The sequence below is a fragment of the Glycine max genome, chromosome 8 (assembly GCF_000004515.6).
Source record: "Glycine max cultivar Williams 82 chromosome 8, Glycine_max_v4.0, whole genome shotgun sequence".
Lineage (NCBI taxonomy): Eukaryota > Viridiplantae > Streptophyta > Magnoliopsida > Fabales > Fabaceae > Glycine > Glycine max.
In genome coordinates this window covers 41,927,039-41,950,515 of record NC_038244.2, presented here as the reverse complement: position 1 = coordinate 41,950,515, position 23,477 = coordinate 41,927,039, and the positions used below count along the sequence as shown (strand labels likewise).

The window sequence follows — 23,477 nt, the reverse complement described above, 5'->3', positions numbered from 1 at the left end:
ACGTACCTACAGAAAGAAATAGCCGCAGAATCAGCCTGCAGCTGCAACACCCAACACAAGGTAGGGGGATATTAAAATAACATGCAACCAGAAACAAATTAAAGGATTTAGCAAAATATGCTAACGAATCCACAACGGTATTTGCTTCCCTGAAGCAATAATGCTGCCAAGTTATTTCCACATCAGAGGAAGGAGTTCTCCAAATAGAGTCGACCACATGCTCCACAGGATGATGAGAGCTACATCCGTTCTGTAAGAAGCATATTGCACTCTTTGAATTAGATTAACTCCACCACTATCTTCTATACATACGACTAAATTTAATTTTAATCCTACTTCTTTATTACTTTTATCTTTAATGGTATGTACGTGTCTACATGAATTTTAAAATAAATTAAATAATTATATTTTTAGTTTTTAAACATACTGCTAAATTTGTTTTAATCTTAAATTTTTATTACTTTTGATCTTCTGTAGAGTGTCGTACGTGAATTTTAAAATAGGATTAAATTTATTTTTTAAGTTTTTATACACATGACTAAATTTTATTTTAATCCTAATGTGTCGTTAGTTTTGATCTTTAGTTGGGTGTGTGTATGAGATACATGCATGGCATGGCACATCAAAATATATGATACTAGCTAGTATCATAAGTAGTGATAGAGATTATTCTAAAAGAAAAAGTATTGATAGAAATTATTTTAAGTGTGTGATGATATATCTAAATGTATGATATATTTTTATGGGATAATTCTTTTTTTATTTCATTTATTAGAGATTTTTTTAATACATGCATGTAAAATAAAATATAAAAACGATAAAAATAATTATATATAATTTCAAATTTTTTATTTTTAAATAATAAAATTATATAAATCCAAGATTGCATATATATAGAGTGAAAATCCTTCTTGTATATAAATTAAAGTGGATGTAATTTTTTTTATATTATTATCTAATAATATTTCTTTGAGTTCAATTATGAATAAATTTATTAAATATAATATAGCAAAACATCATTAAATTATACTGTATAATTTTTGTGCTTTAAATATATTAAAATTGACCTTATAAAAAAATTAAGAACATTTTAACAATGATTAATGGTTATAATATTTTATGTTATTACTTAAAAATTATAATTTTAGTAATATTTTTTAAGTTTCCTACATGTAGTGTCTTTTAGAGTATAAACACTAAATTAATATTCTACCAATTTTGATATTCTGTACTTCAATTAATAGAGTGAGAAATATCTTTGTATGTGATTTGACCTTATTTAGATAAGTTCCTTAATAATTATTTATAGAAAAAAATAAAAATGAATTAAACTTTTTTTATAAATTAAGATCAAGTTATATATGTCAAATTTTCAAGAAATTAAGCAAGTGAACTTTTACAAACATTAACCTGCAGAAATTCTAATTAAGTTACAAAGAATTTGAATTTAATTTAATTTATTTCATTTTTTCAAACAAATATGTATAACGACATTTTCAACTTAAATATCAATTAAATAACAAAGAATTTCTGTATAATCTGATAAAAAAAAACTTTTACTATTGTTTTTTGGTAGATTTTTGTTGATCTCTTTCAAGTTTTTTTACAATGCATTATCTAACTTTTCTTCTTGTAATCTGTTGGTTAAGTATTTAATGCCAAAAGGTCCTAATAAATACATAGAGAAATTTAAGAAGATATTAGCTGTAAACTAGAACAACCTCAACTCAGAGCTGGCCCATACTATCTACATCAACCCATGATTGCATGACCCTTACCTTGACCTGCCTTTTACCTTCTTGGGTCCCATAAGAATTTAATTCACTGAACAAACTTTGGTTGATCTGTCACTTTCCTTCATAATCAAATTTAAAAACTCATCCTAGTTTATTTTATAAGGCAGTGTTTAATACACAAGTAAAATCGATCAATAGTACAGAGCATAGACTCTGTTGCTCCCTCCCTCCCTCATAGAGAATCAAAAAAAATTCAAAAACAGTAGTATGAAAAAAATCTGTAATACACCAACTTGTGTTTCTATTAAAAGGAGTTTAATATATATGGACTTAAATTTAATTTTGAGATTGAAGCAATACTATTAAAAAGAAACATTCCTTTAATTCTTAACTGCATTATCGTGTATTTATATTTCCCCCATTACAGGTCGCAGGTAATAGGGTGCTTTCATAAACATAAAATCTTATTCGTTCCACGTAACTGTCTTCTTGATTCTATTATCATTCTCTCCAATTTTATTAGTAAATTTTTATTTTTGGTCTTATCAAGGGAAATAATTTATAAATCAATAACAATTCTTTTTAATTGCACTGAAAATCAGTATATATATATATATATATATATATATATATATATATATATATATATATATTCCAAAAGTATACACGGGTAAAGCGGGTGACTAATTTTCATTATGAAACGATCACCTTTGGTTTCAATTAGGTTTATTTTATTAGCAAGTCTCAAATTCAATATTTTGTTTAAAAAAGACTGCATCCATATCACTCAAACTAATGACTTATTGATTATACATAGTTTAACATATATGTTCTATTAATATATTATTTTTATTGTGAGCCAATTAAAATTTATCTTTAATATAAAATTTAAGATAAAGATTATAAAAATAAACAAATTTATTATATATAATAATTTGTACAACTATCAAAATGAATTATCTGACCAAAGCATGAAAAGTAGGTTGGATTGTGTTGGCACGATTTTCATATACGTTAGCTTGATTTGGCTCGCTGAGTCTAACCAAGTCAAATTGGTCTTCTTTTCTTTTTATTTTAAATTATATGTATGTCATAAAAAAAATTAAAATACAAGAATCTTGGACCAAAATAGGATTAATATTGATTTTCGGGTTTATATTTACAACCCATTCTTGTCCATTTAGTCCGGACCAAATTCGTCTGATTCTATTTTTAGATGTAAATTAAAAAGTTTAGTTCCACTCAGCCCATCAAACTAACTCATTGTGTTGGATAATTTTGACAACTCTAGTGATTTGAAACTGGATATGTGTGAAAAATATTATATTCTCAATACATATAATACTTTTATTCATATATTAATAATATATTTTTTTTATAAAAACTTTTCAATCTTGATTTCTTAATTGGAATCTTTTGAGTACTTTTTTTTAAGTGATCTTTTGAGTATACTAACATCTGTCTTTTTTTGTAACATTTTATTTATTTATTTTCTATTCCAATAAAATATCTAGAATGAATAAAGCAGGGAACATGTTCCTTTTCACTCAACGGCTTAATAATGCTTGGAGGTTGCAAGGTACCACTACTATAATGCACTACAAATATCCTTAATTGCTAAACCTAGCTGCCACCTAATTAATTAATTTTTATCTCCATTTTGTTATTGATCACTTTCAAAGTAACATGAGCTGACCAAAAAGTGCACACTAAACACACAACAGCTTCTTCCCATAAATAGCACTGGTATCTATCACATGCCCTCTAGCCATCTTCACCACCCAATAATACCCAATTGATAGCTAGAAATAATAATATGGGAGGAAAAGGGTATGCTCTATGGCTCTTCATTATTGAAATCTTGGTGCATTTTTCCACATCAAGAAGTGCCAAAGTTCCTTCAATAATAGTGTTTGGAGACTCCTCTGTGGACTCAGGTAACAACAACTTCATTCCAACCATTGCAAGGAGCAACTTTGAGCCTTATGGTCGTGACTTTTTCAATGGAAACCCTACTGGGAGATTCTCCAATGGACGCATTGCCCCTGACTTCATCTCTGAGGCCTTTGGCATTAAGCAATCAGTTCCTGCATACTTGGATCCAGCTTATAACATATCTGATTTTGCCTCTGGGGTGTGCTTTGCTTCTGCTGGAACTGGATTTGACAATGCTACTGCAAGGGTTGCTGTAAGTATTTTAATTTCAAGTAGTCACTCGATCTTGAGATGCATTTTTCTTTTATGAAAAAATTATAAACATACATTTATTTCTCTTTTGTTTCCTTTTCATTCTATTTACTTTCTATGCAATTCACATTTATTACTTTCTATATTTTTCTTAATTTCTTTCATCCTATCTCTCTTAACTCTGTCTCAATCCATTTCATTTTAAGGTTTTTTTAGGCGTGAACAATATCATAGTTTTTTTTTCTTTCCAAAAAAGACTTTAGGATCTACTTGGATTGCAAAAAATGGATTTTTATTTTTCTATTTCCTAATTTTACAAGCTACTATAAAAAATGTCAATTTATATTATTTTTAAAGATATATTAAAAATGTTGAAAATAAAATTTTGTTGATTTTATTTTTGTCTGTGTGTATAAGCATTTGAAAATAAAAATAAAGTAAAAAAAAATATGATATTTTTATAATTATTTGGAAAAACAAAAAAGGAAATATTTTCATAAACAAGACAAAACTTACCTTTTCTGATAACTGTTTAATTAAGTCCAAGATATTATCTGACTGCCTACATAAAGGTACTTGTACAGAGATAATATATTAATTTGGTACTAAAATATATTTTTGATTTTTTATTATATTTTTTGGGTTTTAATTTATTTTTTAAGTTTAAAATTTTCACTTTAATTTTTTAAAAGTGTTTATATTAGATCAATTGTTGAGCCATTCATTAGTTTACTATACTAGTTTGACTAACTTATAACATGCCTCAAACTGTGAAAGATATGTCACATTAGACTAGATGAATGTTTATCAAAATTAACATTGTCGAACACATAATTAACGTACGGAATTAAGAATCAATTTAAAGTAATGGAGATAATTGAAATAATCAAGATAACAAACTAATTAATATAAACAAATACTGACAGGCAAAAAGTATTTTAGTGCAAGTATACTTTTTTCTTTAACTGACATTAGCTAATTAATATGCTAATAAGCTCAGCTAAAATTATTATATATCCTCAAGGACCACAAGTCCTCATCCAATTAATATCCTCAATTTGAATTTTGCAGGATGTGATACCTCTATGGAAAGAAATTGAGTACTACAAGGAGTACCAAAAGAAACTGAGGGCACATCTTGGGGATGAGAAGGCCAATGAAATAATAAGAGAGGCTTTATATTTGGTCAGCATAGGGACCAATGACTTCCTTGAGAACTACTACACACTCCCTGAAAGAAGGTGTGAATTCCCTATTGTTCAGCAATATGAGGACTTCCTCCTAGGGCTTGCTGAGAGCTTCTTCAAGGAAATTTATGGCCTTGGGGCAAGGAAAATTTCTCTGACTGGGTTGCCTCCTATGGGGTGTCTGCCACTGGAGAGAGCAACAAACATTTTGGAGTACCATAATTGTGTTGAGGAATACAATAATTTGGCCTTGGAGTTCAATGGAAAGTTGGGGTGGTTGGTGACAAAGCTCAACAAGGACCTCCCTGGACTTCAATTGGTTGATGCAAATGCTTATGATATCATACTGCAAATCGTTAAACACCCTTCTCGTTTTGGTAAGTTTATATATGTCCATTAATTGCTCATACTATATACTAGTAGTATCTGATTTTTTTCCACTCAAGTAGTAGTAGATTCCTTTCCCCTTGCTTGAAATTTCATTTATTATATAGTTCTCTTTAACTTCTAATAGCAATAGCACAAATAATGCAAAGCAATTTATTACTCCCTCCATTTCTTAATAATTGTCGTGCAAAAATTAAAAGTAAAAGCAATTTCATCTATATATAGTTCTCTTTACCTTTTTTTTACTTAAAGGTTTTTTTTAAGTTAAAATTAAAAATAAGAGTTTATAAAAATATAATTTTTTTAACATAAATTAAAAGAACCTTTTAAGAAAAAAGTTGTTTGTTAAAAAAATTTAAAAACTTTAACCTGCTTGTTTAAAAATAGTTATCTTGTCCAATAAACAATTATTAGTAAAATTTACATTTTTTAAACATCTAATGTATATTTAAATTTTTAAACATTTTTTAGGGAAGATTTTTTTTAATATTTAAAAATGTAAAAAAAAAGTTAATAATAATTTCTTATGAAAAATAAACTATTTTATGGATAGGAATTTAATAATTAGAAGTTAATGGAGATCATATAATTTCCATCCCACTATTGTAAATTTGTGAAAGTAAAAAAGAAAAAAAGGCAATCGATGGTTTGGTTATCTCAAGCATTTATTATTATTAGTCTTGTCAAGAATGCTGGTTATGATGGAAATTGGGTTTCTCCAAGCATTATGAAATTGAAAAACAATTGATACCATGTTTCAAAAGTTAAAAATACTCTACGAAGCACATTTTTTAAAAAAAATGAAGTACATCTTCTAAATCACATAAAGTATTTCTATTTTTATCGGGTAATATTGAGTGTTGATTTTATTTTTAAATTTTTTTATAGTCAACTTGAGTCGCATATGAGATTGTTAAACTCATACTTGACCCAAATGAATTGTGTTAATATAAATCCTACCCAATCAAGTTCATCAACACATTCCAACATGCATATTTTTACTTGAGCTGGATTGAGGTGGTCCAATTGACCCACCTATCAATTATCATCACCCCCTAATAGCTATATTGAAGGAAAGTTATTGTTTGCAGTGTCGTTTTAATGCAATACATTTAGATTTTGCACTTATGCTTATTTTTTTATTCTTTTAATCACTTTTCACAGAATTTTTCGACAGAATAATAAAATAAACAAATCATGAAAAATGTAAGATTTAACTATTTCATTAACACTCGAGAGAAGCATAACATTAACGAAATAGTTACTCCTCACATAGTGATTATTTTAAGAGAGTGAAAAAGCAAAGTTATTTTTCTTGAAAAGCTATATCAAACTATAGATATTATATATGTTCTAGTCACAAATATGTTCTTTTGCCAAAGGATCTCTTATTATGCCAAAAGATTTATTGAGTCGAAGGATCATCTGTTTGATGTTTCTTGTCAAAGTCTCGAGTGCGTGAGTATTCGGCAAAGCGAAGAAAAGAGTACTTGCAAAAAATATTCCAATGCTCAAGTGAGGGTTCGACTAGGAAAACTATCAATGATATGTAATGAATATGTGAAAATGAATCAGCCCTTTTAGTGTGTGTGGGGGGGGGGAGGAGTTCACCCCTTTTATACTAACATTGTTGGGTGTAAGGTCTATGGTTATATCATATCATGATTACCAGTTAAATAATATTCTTATTAATCCTATTTAAATACCTCTAATTGAGTGATTAACCTTAAGTGGATTTAGTGATGATAATTATGATCGAATGATGTTCATTGTTTGCATATGCTGAAAGTCGAGATGTACTGTTCGACATATGTGAATATGTCCAAAGAATATGTTTTGATTTGAACATGTTAGATGTCCGTTCATCCTCGACGGGTACTTTATTAATTACCAAGTATTTCAAAATCTAATTTGACTTAAACTAAGATACAAGAACAACATCGATAACCTAAATTCACCTCCATTTAATCCTTATACTCATAGTTTGAGCTGAAGCATATTTCAAATTGAGCATTCAATTAGGTGGAGTTGTTGTAATGCTAAAAGAAATACTCATGATAAATATCATGTAAAAAATAAAATTAACTTCTAAAATGAGTATCGTTTTATTTTTTAGTGTAATATTAATTATTTTTTATATTTTTAATAATATTATTGATTCATAAACAAATTAATAATGATAAGATCAATTTTACAGAATTATTGTTCTTTTCATTTATTTATTAGTAATTTTTTTAAGTTGGGTAAAAAAGTTAGAATAATACTTAATAAAAGGAGTATCAATCTTAATAATTTATCACTATGCACATTATTTTTTAATTTGCAGGTTTTGAGGTAGCAGATACGGGATGCTGTGGAACAGGGAGATTTGAGATGGGTTTCCTGTGCGATCCAAAATTTACATGTGAAGATGCAAATAAGTATGTATTTTGGGATGCATTCCATCCATCAGAAAAAACAAGTCAGATAGTCTCAAGTCATTTAATTGAAAAATATCTAGCAAAGTTTCGTTGATTGAATATTATAGTATAGTAACTCTGCTGTGTGATTTTATCTAGCAAATGGCAAAACATAATCATGTAAACATTGATATACTAAGTATATAACATTGTATGTCGTCGAAGTGGCGTCAATACAACAATATATGGAAAATAATAATGGCATATGTACGTAATTATTTTATATGATTACATAAGAGTGACTTGGAAAATTTTCTTGGGTGATTCTATTGTATTCAGCAGTTCACTAATCAATTATTCTTGATCGCTCATTCGAACTTCACAATTCATGCCTACAACGAATTTTTGGACACATTTTATTCCAACTTTTAAAAATCTAGAATTTTGTCTCCTGTTATATCTTCATTAAATTTCAAATGACACTAACACTTTCTAAGGATTTTAACCATCATATTGTGCCGGATCCATATATGAATGAGGAAGTGTACTTACATCCCTCGTTTAAAAAAATTACATTAAATATCTTTAATGTGTATATTTTATTCTCCCTAATTTATATATTTGAATTCTCTGTCTTTAATTTTTTTAACTTTTCGTTATAATAATTATTAATTTTATTTTTTAAATAAATTATCTCTCTTGATGTTAGCAACCATGCTACCTCCATTGAAGACAAACCTCGCACCACGATAAGGCCAGTCCGCGTAACAACCAAACCCAGATATTTGCAAGATTATGTTAGTTAGTAACTGCAACAGAGTAGCTTGTAACCCACAAATAACATGTGCCCATTAAACAGCTATATAGCACGTGCGTATTAGTTAGTTAGGGCAGTTACGTTTACGCGAATCCGTTAGGATCGTTAGTTAATTCATGCTTGTATCATAGCAGTATATAAAGCTGCTAAAGTCTTGTTATAGGATAAGAATAATCTCATATAGTTCTGAGGAACTCAGGAGGAAGCCCTTCCTCGAATTTGGGCCATTATTCTTTCCTCATTCTCTCTCTCTTTTCTCTCACTCACTAACCTCACTCTTGCAGCGCCGTCGCGAACCCTAACAAATTGGTCCGACCTCCGTTGAAGCCATTGCCATGGCTGATCATGGAACACGGAAAACTACCACAGACCGTCTTGAAGATGCCATTGCGCGCCTCACCAACAGCCAAGCCAACCTCAATGAGCGATACACAGACCTTTCAAGGAAGGTAGATTCAATCTTAGACCACCTCAAACTTCGAGATCATCACCAAAACCAACCTCCTTCAAACAGCTCTAACCACCACCGTAACTCTGTTAAACTTGATATTCCATGTTTCGATGGCCGTGATCCTCTTGGATGGATATTCAAGATGAATCAGCTCTTCCAGTATCAGAACACGTCGTATCCTCTTGACGGTGCAGCCCTTAGTTGGTATCAATGGATGTTTACCAACGGCCTCATCACGTCGTGGCAAGGATTTCTTCAAGCGCTCGAGTCACGATTTGCACCTACGTTCTACGACGATCCCAAGGGGGCTTTGTTCAAACTCGTTCAACGAGGTTCGGTGAATGATTACTTAACCGAATTTGAGAGGTTGGCGAATCGTGTGATAGGTCTCCCTCCACCATTTCTACTTAGCTGTTTCATCTCTGGATTAAATCCAGAGCTCCGCCGCGAGGTATTGGCTCTCCAGCCAATCTCCTTATTACAGGCCACTGCTCTTGCTAAGCTCCAAGAGGAGAAGCTTCGTGACAAGCGCACTCCACCTCCACAATCGTCCCAACCACTTCCATCCAACTCTTCCACTAACCTCAACCCTAAATCTAAGACTCCTTATGTTCAACGCACGCCGGAAGACATGGCGTTTCGCCGGGAAAAAGGACTTTGCTACAATTGTGATGACAAATGGAGTCCTAACCACCGATGTAAGGGACGCATTCTCTTACTCGTGGCGGATACCTCTCCTTCAGATGACGGTGACCCGAGCTTAGATACAACTATTTCCATTCTAGAAGCTAACGAAGGCGAGCCAGAGAAGGTTCCCGATACAAGCTTCCCTCACGTTAGCCTCCATGCCATGTCCGGCCTCTCATCATCGGAAACATTTAGAGTTTACGGCACCGTAAGGAACGCTCGTATCACCGTGCTCATTGACAGTCGAAGCACTCACAACTTCCTTCAAACAAGGATTGCGCAGTTCCTCCACCTCCCCGTCGAAAACACACCACCCCTCCGAGTCTTAGTTGGTAACGGGTCCATGCTAGATTGCAATCAACGTTGTGTTGACACTCTATTGACCATACAGGGTCATTCTTTTCCAGTTACTTTCCACCTACTTCAGATCAGTGGGGCGGATGTTGTGCTCGGCATTGACTGGTTAAAGCAGTTTGGGCCGATCACCACTGATTATTCCTCCTTCATAATGAGGTTTTCGCACTTGGGCCAGGACGTCTCTTTGCAAGCAGACGTAGCATCTGGACTTGAACCTGCCTCCACAACCCAAGTAAAGCGCTTGGTTCGCACAGGTTCCACTTTTGCCCTATTTCATCTATGTGTTTTTCCTGATACTTCACCAAACCACACCGTAGGCCATCCTTCCCCTTTACCGGAACCTGTTGCAAGACTCATCACTCAATACGAGAGGCTCTTCCAGACCCCAACGCGCTTACCACCCTTGCATGAGGTTACCCACCACATCACCCTCTTACCCTCAACCGCACCGGTAAATGTACGGCCATACCGGTACCCGTACTTTCAGAAGACAGAAATAGAGAAGCAAGTCTCCGAATTGCTCTCCGCCGGCCTGATTCGAATGAGCACTAGCCCATACTCGTCCCCAGTCCTCTTGGTGAAGAAGAAGGACGGAACTTGGCGGATGTGCGTGGATTACAGATCCCTTAACGCCGTAACGGTTCGTGACCGCTTCCTAATCCCCACCATTGACGAGTTGTTGGACGAGTTAGGTAACGCCTCATGGTTTTCCAAGCTTGGTCTCAAGCAAGGATTCCACCAAATCCTTATGCACGAAGCTGATATTGAGAAGACAACTTTTCGAACGCACCAAGGGCACTACAAATACCTCGTTATACCCTTCGGTTTGTGTAATGCGCCTTCCACGTTCCAGGCAGCAATGAACCTTCTCCTAGCACCGTTCCTGCGACGTTTCGCGGCAGTATTTTTCGACAATATACTCGTCTACAATAGTTCTTTATCTGCTCCCATTCAACACTTGGAGTTAATCTTCCAGGCTCTCCTTCACGGCCAGTATTTTTTGAAGAAGACGAAATGCTTGTTTGCCCAGAATCAATTAGAATATCTTGGACACATAGTTTTCGGCAAGGGTGTAACCCCTGAACCCTCCAAACTCCAAGCTATCACGCAATGGCCGATTCCGACATCCGCCAAAGAGCTTCGCGCATTCCTGGGTCTTACCAGTTTTTACCGGAAGTTCATTTAGAAGTATGCAGCAATTGCATCTCCACTCACTCGCCTCTTGTGTAAAGACTCATTTCAATGGACCACTGAATCACAGGCTGCTTTTGATCACCTCAAATCAGCCATGACCTCCGCCCCGGTGCTAGCTCTACCTAACTTCAACGACCCCTTTACAATCGAAACAGACGCGTCCGGCTCCACCATGGGAGCTGTGCTTATGCAGCAGGGACATCCACTCGCATTCTTTAGTAAAAACTTCACACCGCGACTACTACATGCTTCTACCTATGTCAAGGAACTCCACGCAATTATCGTTGTCGTTCGCAATTGGCGTCAATATCTCCTTGGCCGTCCGTTTACGATCCTCACAGATCACAAGAGCCTCTGGGAACTCCTATTGCAGGTAATTCAAACCCCAGAATAACATTATTACCTCTCCAAGCTGCTGGGATTTGACTACACCATCCAATACAAGGTGGGTCCGACGAACGTCATGGCAGATGCACTCTCACGAACACCTCCTGATTCCGATCAGTTGCTTCTCCTTTCAGTGCCACAACTGGATTTTCTGCGTGACATCCAACGCGAACTCGAAGCTGATCCTATCTTCCAGGAGCTTGTACGCAACATTCAAAGGGATCCTTCAGCATATCCCCATTACCATCTTCGAGAGGGTCACCTGTTGTTTAACGGTCGCCTTTGGCTGAATAAAACCAACCCCTATATTCCCTCCTTGTTATTAGAGTTTCACACTACACCGTTGGGGGGCCATTTAGGAATTGCGAAAACCACACATTGCTTGGAATCCAGCTTCTTTTGGGAAGGTTTACGGCATGACGTTAAGAAGTTCATTCGTGAGTGTAAGGTATGTCAACAACATAAGTCTAGCACCAAGCGCATGGCTGGTCTTCTTCAACCATTGCCAGCTCCGACGGGGGTATGGGAAGATATCTCCATGGACTTCATAACCCATCTTCCCCCTTCTCATGGCTTCACCGTTATATTCGTTGTCGCCGATCGGTTCTCCAAGGGGGTGCATCTGGCAACATTACCCACGGGATTCTCAGCTTTCAAGGTTGCTATGGTGTTCCTCGATATAGTTTGCAAACACCATGGGTTCCCTAGGAGCATCGTCTCCGATAGGGACCCTGTGTTCCTCAACACCTTTTGGAAGGAATTGTTTCGCCTCTCCGGCACTCGCCTCCGCCTCAGCACGGCGTACCACCCACAGTCTGATGGACAGACTGAAGTGATGAACCGAGTCCTTGAACAATACCTTCGATGCTTCGTGAGCTCCCAACCATCCACTTGGTTCCGCTATTTGTCCCTCGCGGAATGGAGTTATAACACTTCATTGCACTCCAGCTCAGGATTAACCCCATTCGAAGTCATATATGGTAAACCACCACCTGCGATATCACATTATATCCCTGGATCAACAAACAATGAAGTTGTGGAGTCACTGGTTACTTTGCGCCAAGCTATACACGCTAAACTGCTGAAAACACTACAGAAGGCTCAGGAATCCATGAAAAAATACGCGGATACTAAACGTGAAGCAGTCACATTTTCTGAAGGACAGTGGGTCTATGTTAAACTTCACCCGGCGCGCCAACGTTCAGTCACCGGTGCCACCCATTCCAAGCTATCCAAACGCTACTTTGGACCCTTCAAGATCTTAGCAAGAGTGGGAGCAGTTGCGTATCGACTCGATCTCCCCGATGAAGCACGGATTCATCCGGTCTTTCACTGCTCTTTGTTATGTCCTTACCACGACGAGCCACCTTCGACCACCGCCTCCTGGCCTTTGCAACTCCATGGACATAAACCTATCCCACGACCTCTCTGCATCCTCGACACCAAGTTTGATGACTCAACGTCCCCTCCAACTCAGATGGTTCTCGTCCAATGGGCTGGCCAACCCCTGGAGGACACATCCTGGGAACCATGGAAGGAATTGCAAGCAACGTACCACCTTGAGGACAAGGTGGTGTCCGCGAAGGGTGGTATTGTTAGCAACCATGCTACCTCCATTGAAGACAAACCCCGCACCACGATAAGGCCAGTCCGCGTAACAACCAAACCCAGATATTTGCAAGATTATGTTAGTTAGTAACTGCAACACAGTAGCTTGTAACCCACAAATAACATGTGCCCATTAAACAGCTATAGAGCACGTGCATATTAGTTAGTTAGGGCAGTTACGTTTACACGAATCCGTTAGGATCGTTAGTTAATTCATGGTTGTATCATAGCAGTATATAAAGCTGCTAAAGTCTTGTTATAGGATAAGAATAATCTCATATAGTTCTGAGGAACTCAAGAGGAAGCCCTTCCTCGAATTTGGGCCATTATTCTTTCCTCATTCTCTCACTCACTAACCTCACTCTTGCTGCGCCGTCGCGAACCCTAACACTTGATTTAGGGTCCTAAATTCATCACTGTCACACTAAACACACATTTAAAAATAAGTGTTTTCAACTTAGTGACCACTAACAAAAATAGCAGCATAAATTCGTCCCTTTATTAGTAAACACAAACGACTATTTGCAATTTGTGAATCATCTTTCCCAAGCCCGAGTTTCAGCAATTGACCTCTAAACTTGTTCGAAGAGGAATTTCCCGCAAGATCTATTGATGCATAGGATAGTAGATAACATTCTTCATCCATGCTAGTAACAAAAAATGGAAGCTTTTGAGATTTAGGAGACAAGTTTCCCCAGTGATGCTTAACACAACAAGAAAACCATTGATTTCTACATATAATAGGAATAGCAACAAACAACCATGGGTATTCTAGAAATTTTCAATGCAGTGAAGTTTAGAATCATGAACATGATCAATTACTATTAAAAAATTTAATATATTATTTAAATTTACTATTAAATAATAAATTTTGTCACAAAATTTATTAATGTAATTGACTCATTAGTTCAGTTGGTTAGAGCATTGTGCTAATAATCTGAAAGTCACATGTTTGATTTTTGTTTGGACAATTAATTTTAAATTAATTCATCACAGATAATTTTAAAAAAAATTTAAAAAAAAACTTTTGAATTGGACTTATACGGATCATCTTGATCCGTATGAGTTGATCCGTATGAGATCCACAGATCTTCTCATACGAAAGGACATAAAAAGGTAAAATTGAAAAAAAAATGAAATTACTATATACCAACAATTTTGCTAGGTGCGCCTAACTGTGTCCAAATAGCTCCCATTGATTCAATTTTAAAATTTAAAGCCCAATCCATAGATTTTATCAAAGTGGGTTTCAACAACCTAATAAATTTCATCCATTTTTTATGTCTGTCTATTTAAGTGACCAATCATAATTTATTATATCCATATTAATTTATATTGTAAGAAAAAAATACACAAGATTATATATCTTTAAAATATTTTTGCCATGCTGTATATAAGTATTCAACAATTAATACAATCGATTTTTTTTTCCAAATACTTAACGATGATTAATCTTTGTTAATGGGGTGAAGTGCAATTTTTAGTCCTCTTTGACAAACCTTGTGGTGAGTATCATTTTCTCAAATTTTTATTTGTGATACTTATGTTTTAATGTGTTATATAAATTCTTTTTTGTATAATTGTGTTCAACCATATATGTTTCAATTTTTAAGGTCTATCATATGAGAAAATAATTCAAGATCGAAAGCAAAAAAAAACAATTGTGATGAATTATATCATCATGCCTATTCTTCAAAGATAATAGTCAGGTAAACTAAATTGATAAATCAAGGTATAACGTATTTATTGACTCAATCAATGGAAAAGGGATATAAATGACAAGATACAAGTTAATATTAGGTTTTACAACAAAACATAGTAAAACCAGAAAATTTCAACATATATGTGTTAATACAAGAAATTAAAAAACTGTAAGAATAATGACAACTATAACCTCTATATATGTTCATACATTATATATATATAACATATATCTACCGAAGTTACTCATTCCAGCCCTAAGAAAAGTAGGGTGGAATATATGTTCCTGTACAATCAAACACCGTGGATGGATCAATTGCAAACTGAACCACAGATCTTAGGTCATCCCAATTCTCATTGGCAAATGTATAATCCTCAACATTATTCTGGTCCCAAAAATTTGGGTAAGGGGTAGTTGATGGGGCCTGAAGATGATGGGGTAGTGGACCAAACTGGCCCAGAAACATGTGTTTCTTTTCATCAACTTGTCCAATAACTGGTTTTCTTTCGATTTGTTGCATCACCATAGGGTCTCTGCAGATCAAATATGGCTCGCAATTGTCAGAATTTAAGGTGGATGTGTTGGAATTCACAGGGTTTGGTTTGGTGACTGGTGTTGAGTCTTTCAAATTTGGAGTGTACTTTTTGAAAGATGGGATGCGTTTGAATATCCTGCACAGTGTCCACACCTCCTGCAAACACATAAATGACATTCTAGAGTTATTAATTATATTCATGTATTTAACTTCATCTATAACTTACTTTTTCCCCATTTTTTTATTTTTATTTTTCTCCCTATTACTGTCCATCATATTATTTATTGCATTTATTAACTTTTTTCTCTTTTTTTATCTCTCTATAAATCTTTCTTCATCCTATAGTACAATTCAAAAATAAATAAATAAATTATTAAATAATCTCAAACCACCACATGTTAATAATTCATACTTAATTGTTTAAATGATATATTCAGTTTTTTTAATTTATAAACAAAATTAATAATACTTAATTGCATATCACATGAATATTAATTTGGATCATGATAGAGTCAGATCAATCACTTAATATTTCTTCTAAAAAATAGGGTGTATGTTTAACAATTTTAATTTCAACACTTTAATGGTTGCTTGTAGAGAGGAACTTTGGGGGTACAGATTTTGAAAATTTTCAGTGATCTCTTGTTATACGAAAATTTTGTGTATATTTCTCTCATTCTAATAAATTTTGATAAGACCGCACTTATTTAATGTCTATAAGAAAAAGGTGGATGTAATTATTTTTTGAAAAGTATACACAAAATTTTTGTGTAACAAGATCATGAAAAAAAATTCAAGACTCATTCCGAGAGACTGGGTCATGCTTAATAGTATTACTATTGATGATAATAAAGGGGGATTGCATGTGTTTTGTAAATCATGACAATTACATTCAACCAAAATGTCAGTATTCAACGGGATTGACTTGGCTATATCTGTAAAGTTCATTATGTTAGACCGTAAAAGAATTAAATGCAATTAATGAATTTCACGTTGAAAACCACAAGAGAGACCCTTAAACTTAATTAAAGTACACGGGAAGCAATCTACCAGAAAAATTCCTACTCCTGTGTCTTATTTTCATACATTCTATATAAATGATCATATGCATTTTACTATTGCAAAATCGTGTTTTTTCTCCTAATACTTATTCCCATGTATTTTTTTTTTATTTTGTGGCTTTTTATATAAATGGCATCATTCAAAATAAAAATTTCAATATACTACATATATATAGCATCAAGCAACTAAGCAAGTTTTTTTTTTTTTTGGGAGTCATAAGATGATTTAGTGGTAGTGGGGAGGGACATAAGAGTTGAAATGATAAGAAGGTGATGGATTTGAATCTTATCACTTACATAACATACTAGTAATGAATAATATTTGTCGATAAAAAGAAAGTTTTAATTTTTTGCTACTTAAAACAAGTTTTTTTTTAATAAAACAAGTTTTAATTTAGTTCTAGCTATATAAATGAGGAAGGAATATAAGATCAAGATACTACAATAAAAAGTTAATGAAGTAAATTTAGTTCAAGATAACTTAAAACAAGTAAATTTAGTTCAAGATACTGCATATATATAGCATCAAGCAACTAAGCAAGTTTTAATAGTTTTTTTGGGAGTCATAAGATGATTTAGTGGTAGTGGGGAGGAACATAAGAGTTGAAATGATAAAAAGGTGATGGATTTGAATCTTCTCACTTACATAACATACTAATAATGAATAATATTTGTCGATAAAAGATACAAGAAAGTTTTAATTTTTTTTGGTACTTAAAACAAGTTTTATTTTTATTTTTTGTTGAATAAAGCAAGTTTTAATTTAGTTCTAGCTATATAAATGATGCATGAATATAAGATCAAGATACTACAATAAAAAAGTTAATGAAGTAAACATTATTTATTAATTTAAATTAAAGGCTTACTAGGCTCAATTTATTGATTTGATTTTTTTAAAGTTTTTCTTTTTCTTAAATGGAGAATGCAAACCAAGTAGTCAAGTACAATTTAAAAAAAATATATGAATAAAATTATTTTTAATGAAAATGTTCTAAAATAAAAGTAATGTTTTTACTTTCTATAAAACCTAGTTGGAAGAGTATAGAGAATTATAAAAAGTTGAATCAAACAATATTTTAGCTTAACTGACTACATAAGTTAAGTTAGACCTATTGCAATTTGGCTCATAGACCCTCAACATCATCTAATTTATTTCTATCCAAACCTTAAATACTCTTACAAAAGAAAATTAAATTTTGAATGTAATATCTTTGACTAACCCAATATTGTTGTATAAAAACAAACTAGATAGGAAACCTAGATCGAAGTGGTCCAGATATGGCTCAAACATTTATTTTAACTGACCGAATCAAATGATAAAAGAAATGAGTATTTTTTTTCTTTTGTTTTTGCAAATTAATAATGAATTGGTTCAACGAATATCTGTCCAACCGAATTTTGATTGCTTTTAATTGATTCAAAGTGATCTTATAGTGAATGTAATCATGAGATTAAACCATAACAGGTTAAATATCCGGTTCTTAGTCAAATCAGATTCGATTCATTTTGTTAATTTTTATTATTACTTAAATAACTTGATCAAAGCAAACCTATACATGTTATGACTTATGACTATATGAAATCAAATTTATGGAAATCCATAGTTTTTATTTCTTTTATAAAAATAAAGAATTTTACTATGGAGTATAATTAAGTAGTATTCCAATCAATTATAAGACCATCATAAAATGAAATAATATTTACATTAAGAGTCTAATTTTACTTATCTATTTACTAAGTTCAACAAGACTAACTATATAGAATGTGAAAAACTAATTGATAACTGAAAAATTTTAAGTTAATTTATTAAATTATAAGTATTTAATAAAATTATTTATTAAAGTAATTACTAAATGTAAAATAAAATAAATAAACATATTTAGTAATATTTTATAATTTTATTTTATTTTATAGATAAAAATATTTTTTTGGTGTTGTAATTTTAGTTTATAATTAATTTTAAATTCTTACAATATTTTATTTATAGATAAATTATTTTATTACATCTTTTCATATGGTTAAAATAAATCGTCTAATATAAAATTATTTAAAAAATAAAATAAATATAATATTTATCCCTGTCAATCTGGTAAGTATAACGTTGAAATAATAAGTTAAATATTGTCAATAGTATAATGATTAAAATATATAATGTAATAAAAAAATAAGCAAAAAGAATGAGAGAGAAAAACTAATAAAATTATATTTTATTTAAAACGGGTAATAAGGTAAGTTAATAAATATTTTAAGAATAAAATATAAAATTTATAATTTGAAAGTTAGTATTTAAAAAAAACGTTCCATTAAATAGAATTTGAAAAAAAAACATTAGAAACTCCAAAAATAATTGTTTATCTAATAGTTAAATAAATTTTAACTAATAAAAAATTATAAACTAATTGAAATGACTTGTGGAATATAGTTTAACTATTTTCATGCTACTATTTAATTGTGATTAATTATAATGTGAAAATTTTAATTAATTATAATTGTTATTATAGGAAAGTTAATATGGACTATAATGATAATTTAGAAAATATCACGTCTTAGATTATTATAGTTGAATAAATAGACTTGTTTAATCTATATGAATGATAGTTTAGAAATTTTAACTTCATTCACACGTTATCATAAATTTCAGAAGAAGAAAAATGGAAAGAAAATACAAACTTTTACTATTTGATCACACATGTGGACATCAATTGTTTCCACGTATGTATACGACATGTATCCAAATATCCAATAATTCCTGTGAAGGACAAAGTCAAATCTTCTTTTAAATAAAGAATTAATGATACACTATGTGGTTATTTACTTATGTAGGCAAATTAATTAACAAGTGGAAATTGTGTGCGTTCGTTTATAATTTTCCTGCATAAAACGGGTATGATCGTGCTACCTATATTTAGAATAATTTGAACACACTCTAGTAAGCTTTCAGCGACTTGAATATGAACATCTCCGACCAAGAATCTCAGCATTTGTTATCATTAAAATATGCATGCTCTCCCTATATTAGTCCTATATATATGGTTCTAGACGGTGTGTGCCTTTCCAAATTTTTAATATAGAAAAGGGAAAAAATAAAAGTAAAATACTACTAGGAAGTAGGAAGAAGTCAGTTTTAGCCATGCATACAATGATGCATGTATATGACCAAAAGTTATTTTAATTAAAGCTAAATTCAATTATATATGGTTTTATTAAGTGCTTAAGATTAATTTTAACATAGTTATGACAAAACTTAACTTATTTAACATACACAACAATGTTTAATTGATTGATAGTATAAAGAAATTTATACCGTCAGTGTATACATCTTATTATATTCTTAATTTTTCTGACATCTCACTTAATTAATATGCCTGGTAAAGAAATATACTTTAAACACATTAATTGTATATATGATCTTATTATAAACAAGAACTATGAAACGATCATATGATGAATTGACTTACAGCTTCTTGAAGGTCATTGGGGTTGGATTTTGCATTGGGTGGAAGGCGAAACTCATGCATCATCCAATCAGTTTTGGTGCCTTTGCCAGCACTTCCACGATAGTAGACCAATGACTTCTTGAGGCCAATGCATTCATGTGGCTCTTTCACGCAATATATGGACTTGTCAATCCCTGTGGCCTTCCAGAACCCTGACCTAGTTACCCTGTTTGGCCTCACGCTGTTCCTGTACTTCCTCCCTCTTATGCAGAAAAAATACCACTCTTTCTCCCCAAATGAATTCACCTCTTCATGCATTAATTGCCACACAAAAATAAATAACAAATTCAGTATTCATGTATTGATTACATATATTTATGTATCATCAAAATTCAAAGTAGGGTTATATGTAATATACTGGCTTCTAGCTAGCATACCAAGTCTTTATCTTCCTTTCCTATAACAAAACATGGAGACTTTCCAAAAAAATTAAATAACAACTGATGAACATCAAGAACTATATATTTGAGTGTAGACTGTATAGTCTTATTTTTTTATCATTAGAAATGGAAAACAAATATAAAAAATTATAATAATTTACAGTTCAATTAATTGAATTAAAATTCTTTGGTTTTGAGTATAGTCTTTTTGTTTCATGATTGAATGGTAATTAGGATTGAATAGAAGTTTAGGCGTATGTTTAGGAAAGCTTTATATCTCAAGAAAAACATTGTTTTTTAAATGTTCTTTTATGATAAAGAAAAAAAAAATATTTCTTAAAAAAGTTGAATCAAAAACAATATTACATGCTCTTTAATTTAGCTTATCGATCTCATCGTTTCATTCAATTACATCAATTCATCTTCATCAAATAACACTCAACTCCTTTAATTATTTGAATCAATCTTATCAACAAACGTTTAACAGAAGGATAACAACATACTTATATATATATATATATATATATATATATATATATATATATTCCACCATATGTGCCATTAAGTACTTAATTACAAGTGGAATTTATAGTGGAAGCAGATCTTACTTGGAAGATCCCATGGATCATATTTGTAGATATCAACCTGTTTGATGAGTTCAATTTTTAGAGGCTTCTTGTCCACCTTTCTCTGCAAATAAAACCCAACAAGCTCTTCATCTGTGGGATGGAATCTAAATCCAGGAAGCACAACTTCTTCATCCTTCTTGGTATCATCAGAGCTATGTACCTTAGCATTCATTTTTTCTTTTCTTGATATTATTTGCAATATTTCTTTCCAAACCACGCCAAAGTACTTCTTATAAAACGGAAGGGTGGAATCTAATGATGTGAAAATAGTTATCCACTTCCCCACATATTTATATACATTTTTTGAGATATTTTTTGGTTTCTTTGTTTGTGTTGAATATTGGCAACTGGGGTCAAGTCAAACATTTCGAATATGAGATCATATATATGTATCCGTAAAGAGAAAGAAAGTTGGTTCCAATGCTGACAAGTTTATAATTATGAGCCACACTACAAGACATTTGGATTTTTCTAGGGCTAGGGTGTGGCATGGGGTGATGCATATGCACATGGAGGTCCTCCCTATGTACCATCATGGTTAATTAACCATATTTATGGTGAAAAGCGAGTGACATTAGAATTTTTTAAACATAGTGAGTTTTCATTGCCTCAACATATTGGAAAGTCAAGCAGAGGGGGGCACCATTTTGACTTTTGGACATATGAATGGAATAAATATATATAAACAGCACTGTCAATTGAGGGGAAAAGTCAAATAATATTTCAAAGACATCAATACTGTTGTAGAAAAATTTCCTGGGCTTTATCTCAAAAAATTAAATTAAACAAAATTGAAGGCTTACTTTAATAAAAGGATTCATGCATCAGTAGTGATCGACCAAACAGCCTATAAAGACTATATATGTTGTCCCTCTGATGAATATAGTAATCAATGTTAACTTCTGGTGGTATTAGTTATTCTAGTTGAGTCATGTTAATCATAGTACGCGGAGTTTTTTATTGGGCCTCTTTGCAGTTTTTTAAGAATCCAAACAATTTTGTTTTATTTTGTATAGTTTTATTCTTTGAGCGTTTGAGCTATCCATTGTTGCATGCATAGCATTTTCCTCAAGTGATTTTGGTTTACCGTAATAATATTTAGAAAGATATGAACATAGTGAGTTTTCATTGCCTCAACAAGTTGCAGGATCAATTTTAATATACCAATTAGAAAAAGAATATTGAACTTTAATTACTTGGTAATTTATAAATCATGTCCGAGAAATTTGAACATTATCAAATTTGAAACACAGTTAAAGTCAAGAAGCACTCTAATAAGTAACTTTGTTATAATAATCAATAAAACAAATGTAATTTTTAGTAACATTTTTTAAATGTTATCAAATATATGAATAAATATTATTAATATGTTTTTATAATATTTTATTAAATATTATGTGTAACCTCCGTGTCACTAAAGATTTTAGCGACATAAATTATATATAATATTTGATAAAATATCACTAAAATGTATTAATAATATTTATTTATATTTGATAATATTTTTCAATGTTACAAAAAAATTTAGTAATATTTCTATTAAGTATTATATAAAAAATGTTATTAAAAGTTGTAGTAGTGAATTTTATTAATAAAACTAACATTCTAATACACCAACATTTATTGATAAAAAAATTATGCCGTAACATACGATAAAAATGAACAGGATATGATGCAATTTCTTGCTACTTAAAAGAGAACTACGCATCTAATTTGCAAACAAGCTATATAAATAGGTTATTCCAAAGTCTAGATGTGAATGTCAGGATAAACACATTTTGAGAAATTTTTATGTCTTATTCATAAAATTGACACAAAACCTAATATAATTTGCTTCATAGACGCAGGTCAATCTTTTCGAATGTGCAACTAAACACATTATTGGTAAACATTTTGATAGTGGCAACATGAATTTTATAATAAGGGTAGGTTATATACGTAAGAATTTAAATTTTATTAACGGTACATCGTGAAAAGGACACTGCTCTCATGCTGTTGAACGAGAAGCCAACAGTAGCAAAATTAATTAGGTATAAGTCGCCTATGAAAAGCATGTGATTAGAGTGGGCAGCAGTTTAGTTATTATTATAATTTAATAGTCAAGTTTCGATAATTGCTACCATTATCAGGAAAAATGGATAATTTTCAATGTCAATCCCATTTTGAAATGGATATAGATGGAAGTCATGGAACTATATTAGAAAGAAAGAGTTAAAAAATAGAGAAAAAAGAATAAATGTAATAAAAATGATATATATATATATATATATATATAT

At 31.9% G+C, this 23,477-nt stretch overlaps 3 protein-coding genes across 3 annotated transcripts; 2 read left to right on the top strand and 1 right to left on the bottom strand.

Moving 5' to 3' along the window:
• Window positions 1-3,502: 3,502 nt before the first annotated feature.
• LOC100778745 (putative GDSL esterase/lipase) lies at window positions 3,503-8,203 on the top strand. Its single transcript, NM_001255944.3, has 3 exons — window positions 3,503-3,924; window positions 4,995-5,487; window positions 7,824-8,203. The coding sequence occupies exons 1-3, from the start codon at window positions 3,553-3,555 to the stop codon at window positions 8,009-8,011; spliced, it is 1,053 nt and encodes a 350-aa protein (NP_001242873.2). The 5' UTR covers window positions 3,503-3,552; the 3' UTR covers window positions 8,012-8,203.
• An 845-nt stretch (window positions 8,204-9,048) lies between these two features.
• On the top strand, window positions 9,049-11,394 carry LOC102665192 (uncharacterized). Its single transcript, XM_006586505.1, has one exon. The coding sequence runs from the start codon at window positions 9,049-9,051 to the stop codon at window positions 11,392-11,394; it is 2,346 nt and encodes a 781-aa protein (XP_006586568.1).
• Window positions 11,395-15,112: 3,718 nt separating this feature from the next.
• On the bottom strand, window positions 15,113-21,408 carry LOC100810472 (NAC domain-containing protein 42-like). Its single transcript, NM_001255881.2, has 3 exons — window positions 21,181-21,408; window positions 20,154-20,440; window positions 15,113-15,790 (listed from the first exon to the last, which is right to left on the bottom strand). Exons 1-3 carry the CDS (start codon window positions 21,371-21,373, stop codon window positions 15,356-15,358), a joined length of 915 nt encoding a protein of 304 aa, NP_001242810.2. The 5' UTR covers window positions 21,374-21,408; the 3' UTR covers window positions 15,113-15,355.
• Window positions 21,409-23,477: the final 2,069 nt, after the last annotated feature.

Coding starts and splice junctions, on each gene's coding strand:
- LOC100778745 (NM_001255944.3), top strand. CDS start 3,553: ATGGGAGGAAAAGGGTATGCTCTATGGCTCTTCATTATTGAAATCTTG. Junction 3,925..4,994: donor ATGCTACTGCAAGGGTTGCT/GTAAGTATTTTA, acceptor TGAATTTTGCAG/GATGTGATACCTCTATGGAA. Junction 5,488..7,823: donor TAAACACCCTTCTCGTTTTG/GTAAGTTTATAT, acceptor TTTAATTTGCAG/GTTTTGAGGTAGCAGATACG.
- LOC102665192 (XM_006586505.1), top strand. CDS start 9,049: ATGGCTGATCATGGAACACGGAAAACTACCACAGACCGTCTTGAAGAT.
- LOC100810472 (NM_001255881.2), bottom strand. CDS start 21,373: ATGAATGCTAAGGTACATAGCTCTGATGATACCAAGAAGGATGAAGAA. Junction 20,441..21,180: donor TGATCCATGGGATCTTCCAA/GTAAGATCTGCT, acceptor TAATGCATGAAG/AGGTGAATTCATTTGGGGAG. Junction 15,791..20,153: donor CCAATGACCTTCAAGAAGCT/GTAAGTCAATTC, acceptor ATGTGTTTGCAG/GAGGTGTGGACACTGTGCAG.